The sequence below is a fragment of the Chelmon rostratus genome, chromosome 1 (assembly GCF_017976325.1).
Source record: "Chelmon rostratus isolate fCheRos1 chromosome 1, fCheRos1.pri, whole genome shotgun sequence".
NCBI lineage: Eukaryota > Metazoa > Chordata > Actinopteri > Chaetodontiformes > Chaetodontidae > Chelmon > Chelmon rostratus.
Window position 1 is genome coordinate 2,311,425 of NC_055658.1, and position 23,984 is coordinate 2,335,408.

Consider the following 23,984-nt stretch of genomic DNA (forward strand, 5'->3'; position numbering starts at 1 on the left):
GAGTCCAAGTGAACAGCTGTGTGTAATCTGCGGAACGGTACTGCTTTCATGCTACTTGGACAGAAGAACAAATGTTCTTTTTTATGACCTGTGTTATTCATGTTGTTTTCCTTCATTCTTCATCCTATTCAGCTCATTTTCTTTCTTCTTGTTCCTCTTTGTTTTTTTTTTCTTTTTGGACAGAACTGTGATCAGTGACTGACCTCCACCTGATGCTGAGAATATAAAGGATGCTGGAAAAGAGGCGTTCATGTTTGTGTGATTCGAGAAGGGAGTGCGACTCAAATGTCAGCGGTCTTTTGATACAGATGTGCTCTCCTCTGCTGCTTTGTTGTCCTTGCAGGGACAAACAGATGTGCTGATGTGATCATCACAGTGACGCTCAGACAAACTGTTCAGCATCGTTTATTTCTGTACAAAAGTCCTCAAAGAAATTCAAAGAGTGGAGCTTCATTACTTTACAAGCGTAAGCCACATATACAACAAATCCATTTGGTGTACAGTTAAAACAAGCCAACTATACCAAGAGTCATGCGCATGTCTGCAGCGTGTCTGGTATAAATCTTTTAAAATGGAGCTATAATGGTGTCTTACATACAGTATACATACAGGACAGTAATTACATTAGAACTCAAAAGATGTCCCTTGAAGATTTGGATCAACTGCGTCTGTACAATAAATAAGTATAAAATATATCTCTTAGCAATCTGTGGATTTTTAAAAACACATTAAACATACAAAACACTAAATTACTGCTACAACCTCCGAAAAAAGACCAGCTATTTCGGCAAAGGAAGGGGGAATCCTTTTTTCTGCCAGATTGAAACGAAGATTTCTCCGTCATTTTCAAATAGGGAAATTGCACATTTAAAAACTCCCTGATTTAACATTCAGTTGCTAATTTAATATTTTGTATTATTATTGGCTTCTTGCTGGTTCACTCCAAAAACACAGACGGATGGATCACAAACACTGATATGAAAAAAACATGGGAGGAAAACATCACAATATCAAGCGCTTGGAATGAAACAACAACCACAGGTCTTAATGCAAAACAAGGAATGTTTCTGTTTTTTTCTTCTTCTCTTTTCTTTCTTTAAACAGTTTAGTCAAACACTGCAAGACGTAAAACCAGTCAACTTTTACATCTGTCACACAGCACAGAGACCTGCATGGGTAGGATGATACACATACATTATACATGCGTTTGATTAGCTGGCCCACACTTAGTATTTGCTCCCTCTGTTCATATAAAGGCTGTGCATTTGCATCATAAATGACCTAGCAACCGTGGCTGACATCATGGAGGTCCACTGGAGGGTTGTAGTAGTTGATAATATGTAAATATCAAACAGCCAGTCAGCAAGAAGAGACTCTTGGACATGATCAATGTGAAAAAGGAATAAAAAAGGAATAATCTGATATATCTAATATGGAGGTTACCTAGTCTCCAACAAACGACAATCACACACAGCTCTTTGTAATACAGATTTCTGTAGATTTCTCGTGCTCCATGCCAGTGCAGGACGGGGCGTGACACTATAAACAATTAGAGCTGAGCACAAGTTCAAACAAACTCAGTTTGGTTAAACTGGTGTGAAAGCTGTAAAATGAACTGTGGTGTGGCCCAAGCTGGACTGAAAACAACTTTGGGGCTGTCAAACCACTTTGTAAAGCGGCTTCTTGTTAACTTAAAACATGAACTTTCAAGTTGTGGTGGTTTTGCGTCTCGTTGTGGTCAGTTTGGCAATGGTTTGCATAAACTTGTAGTTGTTATACATCTCTGCACTGGCAGAGCACTGGCGCTGAATATAAATCATATGTGTGAATTCTAAAGTGGATGGCATCGTGTTTTCTGCTAATCCAAAATATTTGTGTATGATTGTCATTGGTAGGAGGTAAGTTAGAGTCATTTATAACTCCAGCTCTGTGAGCCTCTACATAGACCCGTAACAGACGTAGCTATTGGTTGGACAACCTACCCAAGACTGTTTTTCCATCTCACTGGGGAGTCACTGGGTGTTTGAACCCCCTTAAAACTTTTTACCCAATCGGCTGTACATTGCTCATTAGTGGTTACAGTCTTCCCTGTTCCAATTGAAGTTGCTCTATCTGTTATTGGCTGGTTTTAGTTGAGTTCTTGAAAGAAGTCAGTTGAGCTGGTTCAGCCATCTGATCTGGTGGCATTTCAGGCACGTCCAGTGGGAGGAGACCCCGGGACCAGAACCCAGAACAAGCTTGAGGGTTTATATATCCCACATGGCCTGGGAAAGTTTCAGGATTACTGGCAAGAGATGGAGGATGTATCTGGGGAAGGGCACCTGTCCAACGTTGCTCTGAGTGAAAAATAAACGGGGTACAGACAACACATCTGCTGCAGCATGCCAGCAGCAAAGTGCGTCCACTGAAGCTGCAACACTGCTCAACAGGCGTCTCACTGCTCATCTCTAGTTCTGTGTAGCTGGTCTAACTCTTTCAGTACCAGTTAAGTCTAAACCCTGCATAACCAACTGCATTATCTCTCTGCACCATTACTCATATTATTGCACCATGATCCTCTCCATGACAAGAGGTGGTCAGACGACACAAACTAATTTGTTTTCAAGTTCACCCAGGCCTTGAGTCCACACTGGTTGTTTGTCCATTCCAGGTCAGGAGCCTTGCTGGGTCACAGAGACAAACCAGAGGCGACAAAGCTCTCCCTAGATACTCATAGCTGTTTGCACAACAGTGCCAAAGAGGGCCAAAATTTTGCGAAAGTGCAAAAATGAGTTGCTAGTGCTGCTCTTTCTTTTTGAATGGGATTGAGACAAAAGTGGGTCAGGAGACAGATTCCACCTGGTAGTCTGCCAAGGTCGCAGAACAGGAGTAATGGCCATTCAGGGGAGCTACAGACGATGGGTCTGTGCTACAGTTTGTGCATGTAGTCACTGAACAGCACCGTCGGACTGTGAAATCTTACAGCTTTATTGGAGGGGGCACACTCATCGCATGTTGCCCTTATTAATAACAGCAGACCTTTCATTCTGCCTTAATGTGAGACTGTTCATTTTGCCTTTAGGACAATGTATGAACTACCTAAGTCCAAGTACAGCCTGACCTCAACAGCATCACCTAACAGCACTGTCATCTAACGCTAAAGGGTATTGACATTTTTGCTGTAGATGTCAGAGTCCTGGGGTAAACCAATCGCAAAGACCTTCAGCAGACAGACGAAGAACAAAATGTCAAAGGTTGAACTGTCTTTAGCCCCTTTGTCTATGCTAAGGCTTTTCTAGGTGTAGCTTTAGAGGAGTCAGTTTGGCTTTGTCAGAGAGCTAACAAGAAACTGAATTAATGTCCTTGTTAGCCTGAGCGCGAAACAGATGTTTTGACAGCACAGCAGCAATGGGTTGCTGACCAAATCCAATGGTTAGTTCATCTAACGAGCTAAAATGATGTAAACATAACAATGATGTTAGTAATGCAATGACAACGTTGAGTCAGAAACAGAACCGATATCAATCATGTCTATAAATGTCTGTGGAGACAGCCGAATTTCTGTAAACACCACTGGCTGTTTTGAGCCACTGTCGCCGAAGAGCTGCAGACCTCCACCATGGCCACCAGAGGATGCGTTGTCAGCGTAAAGCCCTCTGCTAATGGGCTGCCCATGATGCTGCAGTTCATCATGGGCAGTGCGAGCCCTGGGAGAGGGTCTTCCCCTTTTCAACACACCAAATCACATCAGTTTTCTCACCACCAAACCTAGAAAAAACACCGCTTGATCCTGGACCAATGGCTTGAAGCACTGACTCTGTAGTGCTGGCAGTGTGTATGTGTATGTGTAAGTGTGTGTCTGTACATTTATTTCGGGGAGTATATGTGAGTCAGCATCTGGGGGCTACATAGTCTGTTGGCTGTCCTCCCCACTCTGCCTGCCACTCATAGCTTCATCTTGTGGACCACAGGGACAGGCAGGACCTGATGGATCTTGGCTCGATCGGTGTCCACCTCCAGATGGACCCAGTCAGGGTAGAAGGAGCCCTTGAAGCCCACAAAAGCCAGCTTATCTGCAGGGAGGAAGTGGAATCATCTGACATGTCAGGCTCGTTATTGTAAAGATATTGTTTCTTTTCCTGTAGCTTTATAACTTACACTTCCATTGACACTCATGTTGATTTACATGATTTTTGGTATGGTATATTTTGCTAGTACTATTCTACAGATGGACATACTGCAGAAGTGTGGAGTCCAGTGGAAAGCACACTTTTCACACACATTCCGGGCAGAAATCTCAGCGATGGATCTCCATCCATCTCCAACCACGAACAAATACAACTATTTATGGCGTTTTTCAGGACTGGTCATCTGGACTTGATTTGCTCTTTTTCTGGTTTTGATGTCGGGGCAGTTTCATGCAGTGTCACTATGATGATCAGCTAAGAATCCCACCTACACTGAAGGGGTGCTATCTGCTGGGAGAAATGAAATTAAGAAAAGTATGTGCCAAAAGTAAGTCGAGTCGAGTCGAGGCAAGCCGGATCATGCTGTGGAAACACGACTTATGTCGGGTAGGTAAGGAGATCAACTATTTCTTGTAATTTGGATAAATCAACACTGATTTAAGGATGAGTCTTTTTTTTTTTAATTTCATGAGTGCATCCATATTAATGTCATTTCCCTTGATCTGAAATCTGTGGCTACAGCCCGATTATGGTCTATTGTTCTATGTTGTTTTCCATTCTCTGACTTTTGTCATTAAACAAAGACTCATTGCTGACATGACCACGTTTAAAATTTTCAATGTCCAAATAAACAACTCATCCATATTATGGATGAACATTTTTTATAAGAAAGAACTCTTCATTTCCACAGTTCAAGAATCAGTTTGTACAATAACACATGAAGCATCATAACTGGACACTGACATTTAATAGATCAAATCTCTCTAGATCTGTTCCTGATGAATCTTTCATTAAACCTGGTAAAAACTGTAAAATGATAAGGAAATAATAATACTTAGAATTTATTGTCACACTGTGACCTGGGTAAAATGCAACCAATGAAGCAGCAGGACCACATACTGCATTTTTCCTGAAAATGTTAGCTGCTTTGTAGTAGTGCAGACACTGTTAGGTACCTTTCAATTTGATGCTTTTGTCTGCTCCAAGTCTCTCCAGGACTTTGGTCCAGGATCCTCTGGTAACCAGACGGCCCTTAGATGTAATGAGGACGATGGAACTTGAGAACCAGAGAAAACAGTGGTATAGAGAACCAGAGAAACCGAAGAAATCATGTTAGTTCACATTGAGCTGATAGTAGCAGCATGCATCTTTTAAGCACCTGCATGTGTTTTGTATTGGAGCCTGAGACACTGTTGTCATCAACGTTACTTGAAATAATGAAGAATACATTTGGCTTCGTGTAACCTTGCAGCATTGCAATTTTTTTTTTTTTTTTTTGAGGCCCAAGCATCATCCAAATTAAAAACAAAAAATTTAAAAAAGCACACATTTGATCAAACTTGGTGGTAAAATCTGGTGGAAGAATCTTAAACAGAGTGGTGGCATAAACCGCTGAAGGATTCTTGGTATAGTTTACAGCTGGACAGTAACTGAACAGCTTCTTACCCGTCTCTCAGTCCACTGACGTAGTTGTCTATCTGTGCAGGGATGCCCTGTAGGATGGAGTTCCTGAAGCCTTTGCTCTCCACCACCTTCCCATCATGCCCGCCAATTACTGTTAGCTGCACCCCATCTTCTGGTTGGTACAACTTCCTGCCATTCACCTGTGAGGACACAGCAAGCCAATCATACTACAGTTCTGGGATCCGTACAATGAGAGCACTGCACACATCAGCAATGTCACAGCTCAACAGAACTGACATCAAATAACACAAAATAATTGCTATTACAAATTGCTTTATCAAAATGGAAGACAGTTGACAACAATACTCAGTTGTTGGGAGCCAAGGCTTGTCTTTATCAAAGTTGTAAGAATCACATTGAAAGGATTAGTCCAGGGTTTTAGTATTGCTCTGCCACCAAGATGAGACTTGTAATAAGAATGGTCCAAATTGAAGCAGCACTGGCCGAGATATCCTGACATTTAGTGCCTATGAGTCAAGCTCCAAAAACACTGGATCCTACATTTCCCAAAATCCAACCTGATGGCATGCTTGATTAGCCCTTCCCACACTCACATATGTCACATCATTTTAAATCTGTGGGCTACAAGCTCAAACTGAGATAACCTTGATGACATCACTATGACACCAACAGTTATTTTCTCAGCCTGTACAAAGCTCTTCCACAGTCACAGAGCACATCATAGAACTGTTTTCAAAGGCAGTAACCATGATGAATTAACAGATCCGCTTCAAGAATGCCCTAAACGCCAGCTTAACAGTGAGAAAGCTCTGCTCAAAGTGAAGAATATTTGTCAAGCTTCCAGTGAGGTAACCTGACACGCCAGATGGTTTGTTACACAGAGCCATCTGGGAAGTTGCAGGAGTTGAACAGTTCTGTTTTGTGTGAGTAAAAGTGAAGGACGTTGAATCTTTTACTTTCAGCAGTTTGATAAATACAGAGCAGCAAAAGCCTTAAATATTTTCTGTAAACTATTAAAATCCACCCTGAAACATATAGTGAAAAACCATAGAGCCAGTTTTCTACTGTCTGTATGGGACAAATCATACCTCAGTAAAGGCAAAGTCCTCCTTGATGTGGAAGAAGCGAGTGTTGTAGGACTCCAGTTTGACCTCCAGGAAGTGTTCTGGTGTGTTCTGATAGTAAACAAGCAAAGGAGTAGAGCTGGAATTGATACACAGTATTTGGCATTTCACAGAAACAATTTCAAGCCAGTTTTCACTCACTGCACAGAGCTCACAGAGCTAAACAAATTAGACGAAATAATCACAGCGGCAGTAGTCATTTTAATATAAGGAAGAGATTATATCTAGAATGATTACTGTGAGGAAATTGAGATTCAGCAGCAGGAAAGAGGAACAGGATGAAGCCAAGAGGAATGGCATGTAAATAGTAGCAGAGCAAATGAGGCGTTCATTAAAGTGGAATTTGTTTCTTAGAAATGAGGTACATGCCTTCAAAGTTTGAAACATGAGTGCAAGCTCAGTATGCATGCTCTGCAAGAGAGTGTACGGACAAAGATGTGAACAACGCACAACATATACCAATTTAGTAAATGTATACAGAATGAAAATCAGTTATCAAGATAATTAGCATTTCATATGCAGACTGTGCACTGTGGACACACTGCAGATCTAAAGGAAGCTGTAGCCTTTCAATGTTCAATGTGTGTGCTATAGACCCTCTCCACATTGACAAACACTGTGGACAAGATCGATTGAAATTTCTGAATGCATCATTTTGTAAAATTGATTGATTTATTTACATGTTTTAGTTTCTGTGCCTATTTTGCCTGTTCTAGCCCTGATCTGTTCAGTCTATCAGCTCTTATTTCTCTTGTAATATGACTGTGCCTTTAAATGATGTTGGTTGTGTGTCAGACATGTTGACGTCGTTGAGGAAAAAAATCACACCTGTACCTAATTACATTATAATGATTGCATGACTCACTGGAGCTTTTATTAATGTCGGTGACTCCACCTGTGTTGTATCTGCTAGGTCAACATGTCTGCTGTCTACGACTGCGTCCGGATTTTCAGATTTTAATGATTACCTGTAGGCCATGTAGCAGCCTGTTTCCTGACTATATTTCTGACATGCTGACATTATCAGAGTGTGAGTGCAGCCTGAGATTCTCTGGTAGGTCACTTTTAATAATTCCCAAGTCGAGGCTGAAAACCAGGGGAGACCAGACCCTCAATGTGACAGCTCTCTGCAGCTTGTCTGCATTTGCTCTTTTGATGTCATCTGTTAAATTGCTCTTTATTTTAGTCTTCATTATTTAGAAGCCGGGATGTGTGCAATTAGTCGACTAGTCAATTACACATTGTTACCATCGCTAATCAGCACCAGAATACCAGTCAGTTATTAATAGAAACATTTTATTAAGGGACACACTTAAACTACTGGAGTGTGCAATGTTCATAATGCACGGCAGACTTTTCATGATCTGGTAATTACTCTTTTTTTTACGGAGAGAATCTGTTGAAATCCGACATATTTAAATCTCTCTGGTTATAATGTGCAGAAGAGACATTCCAGAGTTAGATAATAAATATTCCAGCTCTACACACTGTTTTCCCCTGCTGCTCCTCTGATGTCTGTTCTCCCTCTCGCTCCTCTCCTGAATATTTCCTATCTGACTCTGTGAATTAAGGGTCCATTTCGACCAAACCAGAGTTGGTGGTGATTGTTCAAATAGTGGAAAGACGAACTAAGAAGCTTCTGGTGAGTTTTATTTTGTTTCTGTCGAGTTTGAATGAAGTGTGTTTAATGATGATGATAAAATTACTGTTTCTAGCGGCTGTTTCTGGTTAAACAAAAGGGATCTTATTCTGTAACAGAAGGTCAAAAATCGTTTCTGTAATGTTGTCAGGCTCTCAGAATAACAACCTGAGCCTGTCAGTGCACTTTCAGTGGGCGTACGCTGACTGTGCACTAACACCTGGAGGGATTACATTTACAGCTTGCCAGCAGCAGCAGCAGTCTCGCTCAATACTGGACCAATTTCAAAAATAGCTGTCCCCATTAGTGACTTACACCCAAACACATGGGAAAATAGGGTCCATAAACACAGATGATATTTGACAGAATTGTCCCCATTTGTCTGGGACTTTGAAATCTTCCAGGACTGACGTGGAAACCCTGATGCAAAGCAAAGTGCCACACATTCAAATACCATTTGGTTAGTGAAGAATGTGATGATACGGTTTCAAATGGCTGTCACAATATATGCAATAGTTTTTTTGGACATTGTTTAACCTTACAGATGTTTTCTTACCTTCAGACTAGTCGACTAGTCTAAGTTTGAACTTCAATTCAATCTTCAGGGAAATTAGTCATTAGTTGTAAGCACAGTGCAGTGATATAGTAACATATACAGTGGTATAATAGTGTCAGGGTTTGAACCCTGCAGCCAACCAAATGGTCTCCTTGAGCTTAATCAATCGGTCAGTAACTTGTGTCTCAAACTACTTCACCAGGCATTTAATCACGATACAGTAAACCAGGTTTTGAGAACTGATCAGGTGAATGATTCTATGAAGACTGACACTGACAGAGGCCCATGGTCCACAATGGCTAACATTCACCTTACTGATGTACTACGAATGTCTACTGAACTAGACTGAGCTGACAGCAGTTCTTCTCCATTTGGATTGATATTTACTGTTGAGTGAAATGTAATAATGATAAAATCATAACACAGATTCAAGTGTACAACACAACATGCTTAAAACTAGCTCATTAAATCTCTTAAAGGAAAGGGCTCATGGCTCAGGACTGTATGCTTTTTCTCCACGTGGCCCCTGGCATGAAATGTTTCTGTGAGAGTTTGAACGTCACCTAATGCGGCATCAGGGATTATCCTGGTGGTGCACTGCGATTGAGCTGGAACAAAATGCAGTCTGAAGTGCAGACAATGACAGTTCACACCCTACTGAACTTGGTGTTTGAGACAGACTACTTCTCTGACCCTAAAAGAGCCTTCCCTCCTGGATTGTTGGTGCTCTCATAAAGGTGTGGCCAGTGTCAGCTCCATTACAACTGTCTGTGAACACAGCTATGTGGAAAATCATCTCTGGTTGGAAATGTTAGAACAAAATGAATTGCCCCTGGCCTGCAGTCCTCACCAGCCCGGCGTTGGGTATCTTTCTGGGCATGGGTACATCCACGACGGGCAGCTCAGCGTGTTTGGGGTAGGCCTGGGCCATGCAGTTGCTGGGTGGACTGCCTTTAGGAATGACGGCTGTGATCTTCACCCTCTCACAGCCCTTGACAGAGCAGAAGGCAAACTGCTCCCTGTCATTATGGGCCTTCACCTTCAGGAAAACCAGGCTGCAAAACAAAGAGTAAGGCTTTAGACATCATATACTTCACCTGATACTTTGCAACCACAGTTACAGTGCTGATGATTCATAGGCACTCTTTAATCTGCTTAGCTTTCAGTTCACTTGCCAATGTCTCACATCTCTATGGAAGCACACTGCATTCACTAAAGACCAAAACATCTCACAGCTATGACTCCCACACCTCAAAATTATACCCTAATATCAAAAGTGTATAATAATGTTAAATCCATGATAGAATAATAAATAGTGTATCTATGAGACATTAAATAAAGCAACACTATCCAGCATGTTACTGTCAGAGAACTTGTGTATTAGATGCCAAGAGTGACTCTCACGAGCTGCTAAAAAAGTATGGAATGCAATATAGCTGAAATTCAATCAGGTCACAGAATGTGATGTTCACAGAAAGTTCATTCAAAAGTATCATATTTCCTTCCACTGTTATGCCGATGACACACAGTTTTATCTCCCCCTGAAACCAAATGATGAGTCCAATCCAGCCAGCCTCATGATCTGTCATGAGGACCAAAAGTGTTGGATGGCACAAAACTTCCTAGACCTGACCGAGTCTGAAGTCTAAAGTTGTCTTGTTTGGCTGCGAGTACTGTTCAGAATTGTTTTCTCCTTTTTGTATAAAAGGCACTAAATGGGCTGGCCCCTATATTGCAGACCTCCTAACTCCTCCTTCTACCTCCAGGTCCCTCAGGACGGCTGTCTTGGAGCTTCTGGCTGTCCCGCGATCTAAACTTAAGCTCAGGGGTGACCGTGTCTTTGCTGTTGCAGCCCCTTGACTGTGGAACAGCAACCCCCACCCCCTACCCATTTGCTCTTTTTAGTAAAGGCTCAGAACTGACCTTTATTCACTCGTGTTTGAATTAATTTTTGACTTGTGTTTATGTGTGTCTATGAGTGTGTGCATTGATGTGTATGTCAATGATGTTAACCACCCGCTCTCGTCTGTACAGCACTTTAGTCAGTGTGAGCTGTTTTTCAATGTGCTTTATAAATCAATTTGACTTGATTTAGCATCATAATTACGAGATCTTTTATCAAATTAGGAGATAGTAAGTCATAATAAGATATGGAAGTCATGACTGTGAGATAAGGTCTCCATTTTCTTTCGCTTTGGTGAATACAATGAGTACATTTCTCTTACCTATCAAACCCTTCCTTTTCATATCTCCTTTGCTCTTTACATTTTGTTTGAAATGTCTCTTGGTCTTGCATGGATGTGTCAATTTTAGCAAGTAACTAAATGAAGTATTCTTAAAAACCCCTTTTGTCACAGTTGACAGACCTACTTACTGCTTTGGCCTTCTGTACTTATTGTAGTTGTGTGTTCACAGTTTTCCTGTACAATGAGGCATTATGGCAGCATTTCAGACCCACACTTTCAGTTTGACTTCAAAGTAAAGTGGATAAACTGCTGGTTTGTTTACAACCTGTCTGATCATCTGGCTGCTTGTGTTTTTTGACCTGTTGGACTTTGCTGTAGACTAGATCTCAGCTATTACATTGATGAGGACAAATGGTGGTGAAGAACACAAAAATATGACCAAACGTCCCAAGTTGTAGTGAATAGGAATTATTCATTCATTTGAATGGCCACTTGGGGGCAGAAGAACAAGTTGGCCACAAAACATTGACATATTAGGGACTGAAAGCAGCTGAAGCGGCTGAAGGGACAGACATGGTGATCGACAGACAAAAGTTCCACCTGTGCATGCAGGATTCTATTCTGCACTTGTGTCTGCACATGTCTACTGTGGGAGAACCATTGGTTTGCTGTACCAACAATATGCCAAAAATGTGTTAGCAGGTAATTAAAGAAGCAGCTGTAGAGACCCAACTCCAGCTGTCAGTATGTGTATCAATAACTTGATAACTTGAGCTGTGTTTGTGGCCATTTGGCCAATGTAAGCCAAATATGCCATCTTCCTTTAGCTCTGATTTGGCTCCACCAGTTCCTGAGAAGTACATCTGGCTCTTTAGAGTGGGTTTACCAGGGCCTTTTTTTTTTTTTTTTTGCCAAAAACAGCTGTCACATTGCACACAGTCATTTGATCCATTGTTCATAAAAATATTGATTAGAATTGATTAGAACAGCTTTACAATGGTTGTCATAATACCTGGATAGACAGAATGCTGACTTCTTCAATCATCTCACGATATAATCAATATGCACAAAATGTGGAGGGCTACCCTGCTAATTACATGCTTTTACAGTGTGTGTGTGTGTGTGTGTGTCTGACCCAGTGTCTTCCTCCCAGTAGTAGTATCCTCTGGCCACATGAGAGTGGTTGATCTTCTCCCTCTGCGTCGTCCTCATGAAGACGCCTGTCTTGCGGGTCTGTTTGGTCAGGCGGTTGTGGATGTCGGAGATGATGGTTAAGGTGGTGCCTTGTGGGTAGCAGAGGCCCACGTTGATCCAGTCATTTCTAAAACACAACAAACAGAGCAGTGTAGATATAATATTAATATGATCCCATAGCAACACCTGTTCTCAGTAACAGCACACATGACTATTTCTATTTCTATCTAATCAATAGCACATGAATTGTGAATGGAGCTGAACAAACGATTCATTGATCGATCGATACAAAATGTAAATGTAAATGTCAACTTTGAAACTAAGACATTTTGGTCATTTAGAAAAGAAAAACAGAAACCATGTTTTAACCAAGTTATTATGACTGTTCTGTGAATGAAGAACATTTTAATGATTTTTTTCTTATTTTAGGGGCTATGCCAAAGAAACATTTTTTTGAAGAAATGTAACGCAGCATCTTATTATTTATCTTAAAGTTTTGTCAGTGTTTTGTAACCTGATCTAATAAAAAAAGTTTAATTGCAGCAATGGCTGAAATTAAACTTAACCTTGAACTCCACATTGCTCTAACATCCTGGACACCACAATAAAGACAGACACAAAAACAAGTGAGTCATTTACTTAATTTCCCCGGCATGGGATTAAGAAAGTTTTATCTTATTTTATCTTACCTTGTTTTATCTTTGCATGTCACCTAGTGTACAATTAATCTTTGTTAAAGCACATTATATCTCAAAACACAATGACCTGTACTTTATCTTCAGACCTAAATTATGCATTAGCCATCCGATACAGTGTGACTTGCACAGCCTTTAATTCATACACTGCTTTCAGTGGGTGACTGTCTGTCTGTTTGTGAAGAATAGAGAATACATTTTCTATGCATTCTTGCTGAACATTTTTCCAAATATACATCTTTTTTGGACTTTGCAGTTTAATGATTGCTATACCAGACTCCCAGTTGAATAATTTAGGCTCTCACTTTAGAACATGTAGACTAAATAAATCCACTCCATGGATTTCACCACTTTCCCCCACAGAAAAGGGCTGGTGGCTGCAGCCCTAATTGAAAAATGATTTTTCCAAATAAGATGAATCAGGACAAAACAAAAAAAGGTTAAAAATGAAAAAAAAAAGAAAATTCTATGATAAACTCCCTCAAGTCAACAATTCATTCACAAGACAGCAAACTGAAAAGATGATCATCTGTGTAGCTCAGCAGGTTTCTAGTGACTGTGTCGCAAGATCTTTCATCAAAGCTTCAAAATCAGCAGGAGATGGCTACATTTTGATATATAATGCTGCACGAGGCAGGAGAGAACGGCCCATTAAACCATGATCAGTGAGTTTACTCTAAAGAGACAGACAGCAGCTGTTTTCTTATATCAAACACAAACAAGTCATATTTCAGTTCTTTCTGCAGGGAATCAGCCTCACTTGCTGTATTACCCTGTGAACTGTAGATGGCGCCATTGGTAGATGCACACATGCTGTTTTGGCTGTGGACTGTTCATGTCAGGGTGGACTCGAGCCATGGGGAATAGATGACATGCTTGACATGACATCCAGCCTTTATGGAGTTTAAATAGCCGAGGGCCTCACTGTAAACACCATCTGAAGGGAGGAGCACAAAGTGAGACTCTCCCCATTTCTGTGGTGAATCTGTCAATATCTGGAGTGAGCGGAATGAGCTGATGGCCTCCATCAGTTTACTTCACCCACCATGCATTATGTGAGTGACCTCAGGAGCTGCCCTGCAAATTACAAAAGCCTTTAACGGGGGATCAGTGTTCTAAACAAATTTTATCTTGTCAGCTGACTTCCTATGTCATCATCCGCAGCATTTCCTGTGTTTAACTGTATATGTGTCCTCTTTACATACATACATTCACCTGTGAAGAGCTGAGTCAGGGGGCGTCTGAAACACCACCCCCCCAGCAGGAATCAGCAGTCACTTTGTCCAGATGTGTGGAGGTGTGAAAGTAAACAGGGTTGGAGATTCTGGTGTGTTATGCTAGTAGCTACTTATATAGGCCACTAGCCTCTAGCCTGCAGCCGAGATGAGGAGCAGCTACAGAGGTCTGTACGATCACTTCTTTCTGACTTCACACCTCCAGATTGTTGTCATTGTTCAAATTTATGCTCTTCAGACCAAACCAACGCTGACTTAAGTGAGGCAATTTATCACATTGAACACAGCTCCGTCTGAAGCCACAAAGGTTTAAACAACTTGTTCACACATGCAGTTGTATTCCCCAACACTTATACACAGACTGGGGCTTGAAGAATCAGACGCTCAAAGGACTGGATGATATGATGCATTGTTTGACCACATCTGCTGTGAACGATCCTGCTGAAAGGCGGGGGAACAGCCTGTCATCACAGCCTCCTCCTGGCTGTGTCTTTTGTGTCTCTTTGCAGGCTTGATGAATCATACAAATGGGGTTAGTGGCACACGCTTCCTAGCTGTCTCTCCTCACAGGCATTCATGACGCTGCTCTCAGTCGCACGCATGAAATGTGACAGAAGTGGATAATAAAGAGCTCGTTGGATTGTCAGTTTTGTTAGATAATCTGACAAGCACTTTGAGTTTATCTTAAAGAGACGATCCCCAAGGACAGGAAACAGTGAAAGGACGCTGGACAAGAGGCTCAATGAGCAGCAGTCACAGACAGCATCAGCTGTCTGTGAACAACAGACCAAAACCACTAACAGTGCAGTGGAGAGAGGTCAAAGGTCATCGAGCAGGAGTGAGTGGAGAAAGATCAAGGAGGATCATCTTTGAACGTACAGGGGTTCCCATCCCTCCCCAAATACAGCCCCTGCTGTCACATGTCTTTTCAGTTTGGTCCATGACACCTCTCCTCCTTCCCTCCTCTGAGTGTTTGCTTCAGTGCTGCTCCAATAATGGCGTGATGGGGGAGTTGAAGGTAAAATGCAAGCTAAAATTTACTTCATGAATGGCTGACTGCAACAGATGAAGCCCTCAGGGGTCTTGGTGTAGTCAAAGAACCAGGTTTGTAAGCAGATCAAGGTCTGGTCTGGACGCTTTTCACTGGATCACAGGTGAATTTGTTTAGCTGGTGTGATTTAAAGTCTGTTCAGACATGTATTATCCTTCTTTTTTAGATCAATGCTTAAAAAAGACAATATCTTTTTGAAAGTTTGCATCTACAATAAGGTTATAAAGAGCCAAGATACAGTTCACAATCCCCGACTTCACCCCACATTTACATATTTGTCCCTGAAACAGAAAGTCAAAATCAAGTCCCTGTAATGCTAGATAAGCACAGAGTCCTGAAGGATTTTATAATCAACTTAGGGGCTACTGTAGTTATTTACCCGCTCTAGTATTCAGATACAGTATCTTTACTGAGGATATGAACACCGGTCCAGACATTTCCACATTCCGTACTTTCTCGATTTCTAAACTTCAAAGTTCCCATAAACCACTGAGGAAAAAACAACCCTTGGGGCAATTATAATCTCACTCATACACACAGCACATCATGGAAAAGACAGACCTGTTCCAAGTGCTCATTTGGTTCCACTCAGATTTAAATGAGTACAAGCAGGCACATTAGAGCTGCTGACAGAGGTGACTGTATCACACCAGTAAAGAAAGGGTGGCTATATGAGAAACAACTGTGGTGACATGATGCTCAATAATATTTCCACCCCAGTCTGTCAATCAACATCAAGTGTAATTAAAGTCTACATGCTATATGTGATTTCTAACATCAGATTCCCTGTGTGCACGCTCTATTTTTGGTTTTATGCGGTCTCACTCAGTTTCAAGGCCTTCGTGCTGTTTTGACTCACCTATTGTTGTAAAGTCATGATTGTTATATAGGCTCGAAAGTGCCTGATCTACAATCTGCCCAGAGACTGCAATCCTAATGAGCCATGTGGCTAACTCTGGCTCATTCCCATCATACTAATGTTAATTCATGTGTGCTGTGAATCTCACCCGGTCGAACACTTCGAATCAGTGCTGCTGTAAACATGCTTTCTGCGAGGGTGGTGTTTGTCATAAGTGGGTGCTGTGCAGCTCATGTGTCCACTGACTTGTTGAAGTTGATGAGCCAGATGGTGACCTCAGCAGGCGCCGCCTGGTCCCAGTGGACGGTGTAGCCTTTGGCCAGCGTGATCACTGGCTGGAACTGCTGGTAGTGTTTCCGCTTACCCAGGGCGCCCTCTAGTGTCAGGGGCCGATTAGGGTAATCGTTCCTCACTATGTGCATGTTCAGGTTGGCCGGGTTACGTGTTTGGACGTAGATCTGAGGAAAACATGACCATAGAGTGAGAAGACTGATTCTAATACTCTAATAAATACATAAATTAATTAATTAAATTACATTACATTAAAAAAGCATTATCCAATACCAATACCAATATCATTATATATTTATTCTCATTTCATCTGACTTAAATGGCCCCTGGACTCCATGGGTGTGGGCTAAGCAGCTAATGTTTATCTTCCCTGCTGTAGGTCTTCAGTTATCTTATTCATATCCCCAATCTGAAAACCGTTAAAAATAAAGAAAGAATGAATGAAAGGAGAAGAAAAAATGACAACGTTACACCCTAAAGTTTTCCAGGGACCCACCTGAAACTCTGATGTATTGGATATTGACTCTTTAAAACATTGTTTAGAGACAACACAACATTTCAAAGAGGAAATATGAACAGTCTTACAAATCTTACAAACTGTGTACTGTACTACATCTGTCTTGGTGTGGTATGACCAGCAGCTTATGGTGAATAATGTGAGCTTATGCCAGTTAAGTCCAGACAGATATTGCTGACATTACAGCTGACATTACTGAGACAGTTTGGTGATTTCATGACCCTTCTCTACTTGTAATGCTTCTTATGCGGCCTTGTAGCATTGAAGATTAGCTCCTAATTGTCTCTTTTGGCAGCAGCTGCAGGCAGCTGTTCTGCAAACAGAGACACTTACCTTTGATACAACTTGTAAGTAAGATAGCTTTTAAACTGTTGGAAGGCACCTTAGAAAGAACAGTTTTCTGCCTGTTTCCAATCTTTGTGCTAAGCTAAGCAAAATGTCCTGTGCCAATCTGTGTGCTGACACAGAGATAAAACTGAAATAATACTCTAGTTAGGAAAACAAACATGCACATTTCCCAGAACACATTCAGTACACTTAATATTAGAAAAGTAATTTGCTTTTTGTTCAAGTGTAATTTTCCTGATAACTTCTAACATCATTAATATGATCACACACAATACAAAACCATCCAGAGGATATCAGATGTTACTGCATGAATAGACCTGAGATACAGAGACAGGCTGTAGGGAAAGAGTGGTGGTGGAGGGGATCTGGTGGGTGGTCAGGGGAGCAGGCTGGACTGGGAGAATGGGAAGCATTGATGGCACTGGAGTGTAACACAGACGCAGACAAAGTGAATGGTGACAGGACGAGCTAATGCCAGATGTCGGTACAGTAAGGGCAGGAGAGTAGAAGGATACACATCTTTCCTATCAATCCTTCATGTGTTCTGAAAAAGAACAGGTGTAAACTGTGGACTATTGACAGTCAATAATATGGAAAAAAAAAAAAAAATCCACCAGAATCAACCGTCTACCCCTTACTACTAAATTACTAAAATATACCAACATATGCATGACCAATTTCTCATTTCACACATAACACATATTAGAAGTGTATTTGTTGATTGATTTGAGAGGATGAATATATGAGCGCGTCTGACGGCCACCGACCCACCTGTGCATAGCGGCCGCTGCAGATAGCGGCCCTCCAGTCGGGCACGTCGATGCAGTCGGGGTGACGGAGCAGCCAGTTGTCCTCTTTAACCAGGAAGGCTCCGGGATACTCGCTCACTGAGCCGTCCATATCGTGGAAGATGGTCGTCTTGTCCCCGTCCATCTGCATCTTATTAAACCAGGGACCCGGCTCCCCGAAAAACACCCGAGACGTGATCTACAGTCGAGGGATGGAGCGGGAGAGGCGTACATTTGAAGCTGCTGGGTATTTTGTGCTCATCCATCACTCATGATCAGATCCAAAATTCATTTAACATTTAACCCCAAAACATTTAAAACATGGCTCCCTGTGTTCAATTCCACCCATTTTCACTAAAGAATATTGGAAGAGTAGATTGGCTTGATCAGATTTTTAACTCATTTACAGTAGTAAACTAAATTTCATCTATTTGCATTAAAATCATTTTTGGGACAGATGCTGATGTGGATTTAACACTTGGAAGCAGGTTATTTTACACTTTAACCTTAAACTTTATTGCCCAGAATGACATCAATGCACTGAAACAGTAAACTTCACATATTTAATAGTTATACATTACCCCAACCTTCTTTATCTCCATTATGTTTTGAAAAAATCATATCGCCACATACCAGACAGAATATACACCAATACTGATATATCTGTGACAGGCCGATATAGGCCAACAAGTCGGGCTCTAATTGAAAAAACTTTCGGTTAAAAAACACAAAATAAGAATTTTGTTCAGTTCACGTCTCTTTGTTGTTTTGGGTATTTGACACAGAAGCAGACTCACAGGTACGTGGTCAAAGGTGATATCAGTCACGTTATTGTTGGGGCAGCTCTGCCATGAGTTGTTGAGCCTGAAGCCAAAGGCACTGGTGTGCCGTCCATCTAGTGCTGTGTACTTCCGAAATGTGCAGTTCTGCATGTTGATGGGCCCGTCGTAGATCTGCATGCCCCGGATAGGAAAATCACTGCAGGGAAACACACACCCACACATCCACACACACACACACACACAAGTCAACCCATTAGCAATTTGAACTCGGTGTTTAGCAGCAAAGCATAAAGTCGTGTGATGTGGATGTAGTGCAGTGTGAAGTAAGTGGAGGTTGGGGCAGCGGGTGGACACATAAGAGTATGTTCACCACACCAGTTCCAGTCTCATCTCATTCTAATTCTACCATCTAATTTCTAGTTGGCTAATGTTAACTTGGTTATCTACACCTGTCTGTGAACATCCATCTTTCCAGGCTTGAAGATATACGCTTGTGGAGGGGGAGGATAGCATAGATGCTGCTACAGCATCAATTCCATCAGAACAGGAGGGGCTTTTTTTCCACTGAGACATTGGTCTTTGTTCACCATCTTTAGTACAAAAATTACATTTTCAAGCAAATTGATCTATAACACTGACATTTGATTTTCTGAAAGTCGTAGATTGGGGTACAGTAGAAAATAGCTAAAAAAGAATCAAATCTGGCTGTGGAAATGGGTTCAGTTAAACTCTTGCCGACTTGGACAGTGTTAACTGTGGATTTAGACTAAAGTTTAAGAGTACAGACCATTGTGAAAACAGGCTTTCATCACTTAAACATTTTACATAAGTGAATGATGAAATACTTTCAAGTCTGTCACTGAAGCACAGACAGGAATCCTCTAGTGGCTATTTACACTGTCTTTGACAATAACTGGACCATGGCTACTTATTCCAACAAGTGACAAACCCACAGAATGATCAGCGACTCTGCACTCCCCTTCAGCTCCTCAGACACTTTTGCTTCTTTTAGCTCATTGTTTTGGTTTTACTACACGCACCTTTATTGTTTTGGTCTCACTGCTCTCATGCTGTTGTTACTGCTCTGATATACCCACTGTACACTGCTGTACACTACCTGCCCAAACAGACAAAATCAGTCTTAGTCTGTGTGACATGTCGAGGTCACACCTAAGTGGTGGCACAGTGAAAAAGAGGAGACTATCTCAAGTCTCACTGTCACAAATCTGGTTCACGCTGGTGTTTTTGGACTGGGATAAAGTGTATGTAGAGCTCACTCCCTGCTATGGATGGTGATGGCAATCTTTCCTATCCAGAGGCCTCATCAAATGTTCAGCACTACACAGCATGAGAGCACTTGTGCAATGGTGTGCCCGAGTTCATATAGTTGCATCAAAGAGTGTCAGGCTGCAAATGAAGAATCCAGGCAGAAGTCCTTTATGCAGACTGTTTTTTTTTCCCACACAATAAGGAAATCCCTGATAATACTGCTGCTGAGACATTCCTTCAGAACCAGAACACAATCAGAATCAGCTATTGGCCCTGTACGGGGTAGGGAGGGCATGGGACTGATTTCTAGCATACCAAGTCTGGCTCTCACACATACTCCACCTGATACTCCACCCAAAATCTATCTTAGTATTAAACACTTTGGCTTGAAAAGTGTTTTCAGCTTGTCAGACCACTGCAGAACGTCTCCACTGTCCATCCACGTGTGCTCACTGTGTTGTGTTGTGTCAGACTCTGTCTGTCTGTCTGTCTGCCTCTCTCTCTCTCTCTCTGTCCCTCTCTCTCTATCAGAAGCAGAAGGTAAAGCTTGTTACAGCTGGAGTCTGTTATAACTGGCATCATGTATGCAATTCTTTATGAAGGAGCAAAGCAACAACTTTTTACAGAAACTTTAAAGCCTACAGGGGTTAAATGTACAATATTAAAAAGTTTCTGGTGACTGTGGTTTTAACTCAGTTCAAGTCAAAAGAAATATTGATGTCTCCAGATAAGACCAGGCTAAATTTGTCTGAAAAGGGAAAGATATTTAGATGTTTAGACGTCAACAACATTTTGTATGACCACTGGATTTGGCTTCTCTATCGGCTCACCAGCAATGAAATATGAGAATAACAATAGAATGCATGCTCTGCTTTACCAGTGTCCAATTTTGATTCTCTTTTCTGTGTGTTGATGATCATTATATCATTCATCTTATTACTGACACAAGTTGAGAATAATAAACAGAGATCAGAGATATGAATGAGGTGTTAAATTGCCACAGTATCCAGGTTTCTGTTGGACTATTCCAGCCAGAATTCCTAGAGTCCTGTAAACTATGACAGGGGCTTTTCCAGGTCTCTGAACCTGGCTGTGATGTTAACAAGGGTACACACATTGCGAGGATACTCCAAAAACCTCTCCATAACCAGGATAACAGCATGCATGTACATACATAATGTATAGTTGGTACCTACTCCATATATTCAAATGCTTTTCAAGCAATGGTCACATGTAAGCATTGTTACATACCAAGTTCTTTTGGCTGCTGGGGCAACAAGCTAAAAATATTTAACAACTGATCATCTTATAAAGTTTCCATGGCTACATTCGTTTGGGCTGCAGACACTTACATGCCACGTGGCAGGGTTCTGCCATTCAGGTCAGAACCGCCGGGGCCCCAGATCCGGTTGTCAGGGAGGGGCATCCCACGGTTGTCACTTTCACCAACAAACAATGAGTTTTTCACTTGCTGATGAGAGCCGTCATCATCTGGAAACGTGCCTCCACTGCACACACACACACACACACACACACACACACACACACACACACACACACACACACACACACACACACAGGCAGAGTTAGACGTCCAGCAGTAGCAGTGAGTGTAATGACAGTGGCATTGCTATCAGGAGATGTTAAACCTTTAAACTGTATCATTAATCCCACAGTGATGATATCCTTTCCCATTTCTTGTTGATTTAATATAGCTGTAACATTTCAGGCCAAGTTAATGTGAATCCATATATAAAATACAGGTGGGTTAACTACATACTGAGCTATCAAGTCACAAAAAGCCATTATATTAATGACTGCACTGTCAGGGTTTATGGGGAGCAAGATAAAAAGAAATCCAGACATGAGGAGGCGTAGGTAATCAATCAGTGGACACACAAGACAAGGCCAGTGTGGTACAAACCAGTAACTGTTCAATTAATTAGTTAATTTTGTGAGTGTGTGTGTTATTTGAATTCTACAGGGAGCATCAATGGTCGTGGTAACAGTTTAAAATAAATGATGCAATGAGTATGCAAAAGCAATAAAAACAGAATTGTCCTCTGTCATTTTTTTCTCTTAGCTTCCTACAAGTGGGTAGGAGGTGCTCAGTAATCAGTAGGTGATTTGAGGAGGATGCCATCCCCCTTGTTAACATGGGGGATGTTAACAACGACCAAGATGCATCTCCGTTGGTAACCAGCCCCCCCTCTCCATCCTCTCGTAGCAGGGAGAGTGCAGGGGCAGAGTGCTTGTTTAGTTGAATGTGTGAGTCTAGTCTGCCTGAACACTGATCCTTTATCTGACAGAGGTTTGTGCAAGTTAAAATCTTTGGCCCCGACCATGGCTCTGAAATATCAGTCGCCTAACTGTTCTGTGTATTGATGAATCCATGGAGCTGTCTGTGGTGCTGAACTGGCAGAGGGATTGTAATCGCGCCTTTCACTCTCAGTCCAGCCCTTCTGTCTGCTTCGTATTGGATCTATAATGTTGTCTGAACTATGTAGTACACATAATTCTATAATGTATTGAAGCCTAGTGTATATACTCCATAGAGTAGTTTCACCTTCATAATCAAAGTTACAGGTGACATGTAGTCATGTGAAGACCGAGAGGATCATAGAGGCACACTGCTGCCTGTAGTGTTATGGTTATGGTTTCCTGCAAAAATATCCTTTGGGAGGTGTAGACGGGTGTATGTGTTGGTTGGTAGTGTGGTGGTGTCTATAATCTATGGCCATTTCTGTATGTTTGAAATGTCAAACTCACAATTTCATCAAGATTAGTTAAGATGTTGCTTTGGTTGATTTTAACCTGCAAACAGAGGGCCACTGATTATCTGACTGACTGAAGAGGTCAGTTCATATTCGCCAAGTATGAACTAACGCCTGCAGAACTGAGGTCAGTTTGTCAATAATGTCACCGACTGTTCATGCCCTGAGTCAGATTAAAATAGATTATTGACACAGCAGTGCACTCTAAGGAGGGTTTATTGCAGAGGTGCAAAATGTTCTACAGTATGATGCAGACTTTGTCCTAAAAGTAGACTAATGAAAAATGAAAATTTTTGATCAAAAGTGCACATGGACTGTAAATGACGAATCACACACTGTATAGCAGTTATAGTGATATAGTTGTTGAACAGGAAAATCAGACACCTGGAAGCTGAAATCAAATCTGAATAATGAACGTACAGCATTATTCTGCAGCAGTCCTCTGAATCAACAGTGTGGTGCTTATGAGGTACAGTAAGTCCATCCACCATTCAGTTTAGCAAAAGCTGAAACTAACAAACTATAGATAGTTTTAACTTCAGTTTTACATCCAATATACATAGATTACATCTGTTGCATTGGCTCTCCCTATGCAACTATGTTTGTGCATGCTGAGGCCTCTGGGACAGCTGCACTGTCTGTCAGTCATATACTTTGTGTGCCTCCAACTATTCAGCTGAACTATCCTGCTGCTATTCATATCATGCACAGCAACACAAAGGCAAACACAGAGCCTTTATTCAACTATTCAGCCAGTCTTCATTCATTCATTTGCATTTCACCCTCGTTATTCAAATGGAAGTAAAAGGTGAAACCAACATTGTTTGACCTTTTCAGACTTTTCCCAACAAATAAAAAGCAAGTAACCCAGGTATTTAAAGGGGGATGCCACCAACTTTGCTCATGAAGATCAGGTTTATGTCTGTATATCTGTCTCTTCTGTGGCCCTGGTGGAGCAGGTCTGAAAACATAAATCTGATGCTGGAATCAATTACCTCAGTTTGGGTTTTGGACAACAGCAAACATGTTACAGTTTAAGTGATGTGGGCGTTGCCAGGTAACGATTCTCTTAAGGCCATTTGCAT

General features: G+C 41.5%; 1 protein-coding gene across 2 annotated transcripts in view; it reads right to left on the bottom strand.

Annotated features, from left to right (window-relative positions):
- Nucleotides 1-389: 389 nt before the first annotated feature.
- LOC121607623 (cell migration inducing hyaluronidase 1) overlaps nt 390-23,984 on the bottom strand; it is a 167,894-nt gene continuing 144,299 nt past the window's right edge. For both annotated transcript variants that reach the window (XM_041938536.1, XM_041938543.1), the window contains exons 20-29: nt 21,478-21,633; nt 18,872-19,052; nt 18,058-18,273; nt 16,377-16,588; nt 12,232-12,417; nt 9,761-9,965; nt 6,680-6,766; nt 5,613-5,770; nt 5,123-5,223; nt 390-4,052 (exon numbers count right to left, since the gene is read on the bottom strand). In XM_041938536.1, coding sequence (XP_041794470.1) covers nt 3,925-4,052; nt 5,123-5,223; nt 5,613-5,770; nt 6,680-6,766; nt 9,761-9,965; nt 12,232-12,417; nt 16,377-16,588; nt 18,058-18,273; nt 18,872-19,052; nt 21,478-21,633 — 1,630 coding nt within the window. In that variant the 3' untranslated portion in view covers nt 390-3,924. The remainder of the gene's footprint in view (nt 4,053-5,122; nt 5,224-5,612; nt 5,771-6,679; nt 6,767-9,760; nt 9,966-12,231; nt 12,418-16,376; nt 16,589-18,057; nt 18,274-18,871; nt 19,053-21,477; nt 21,634-23,984) is intronic.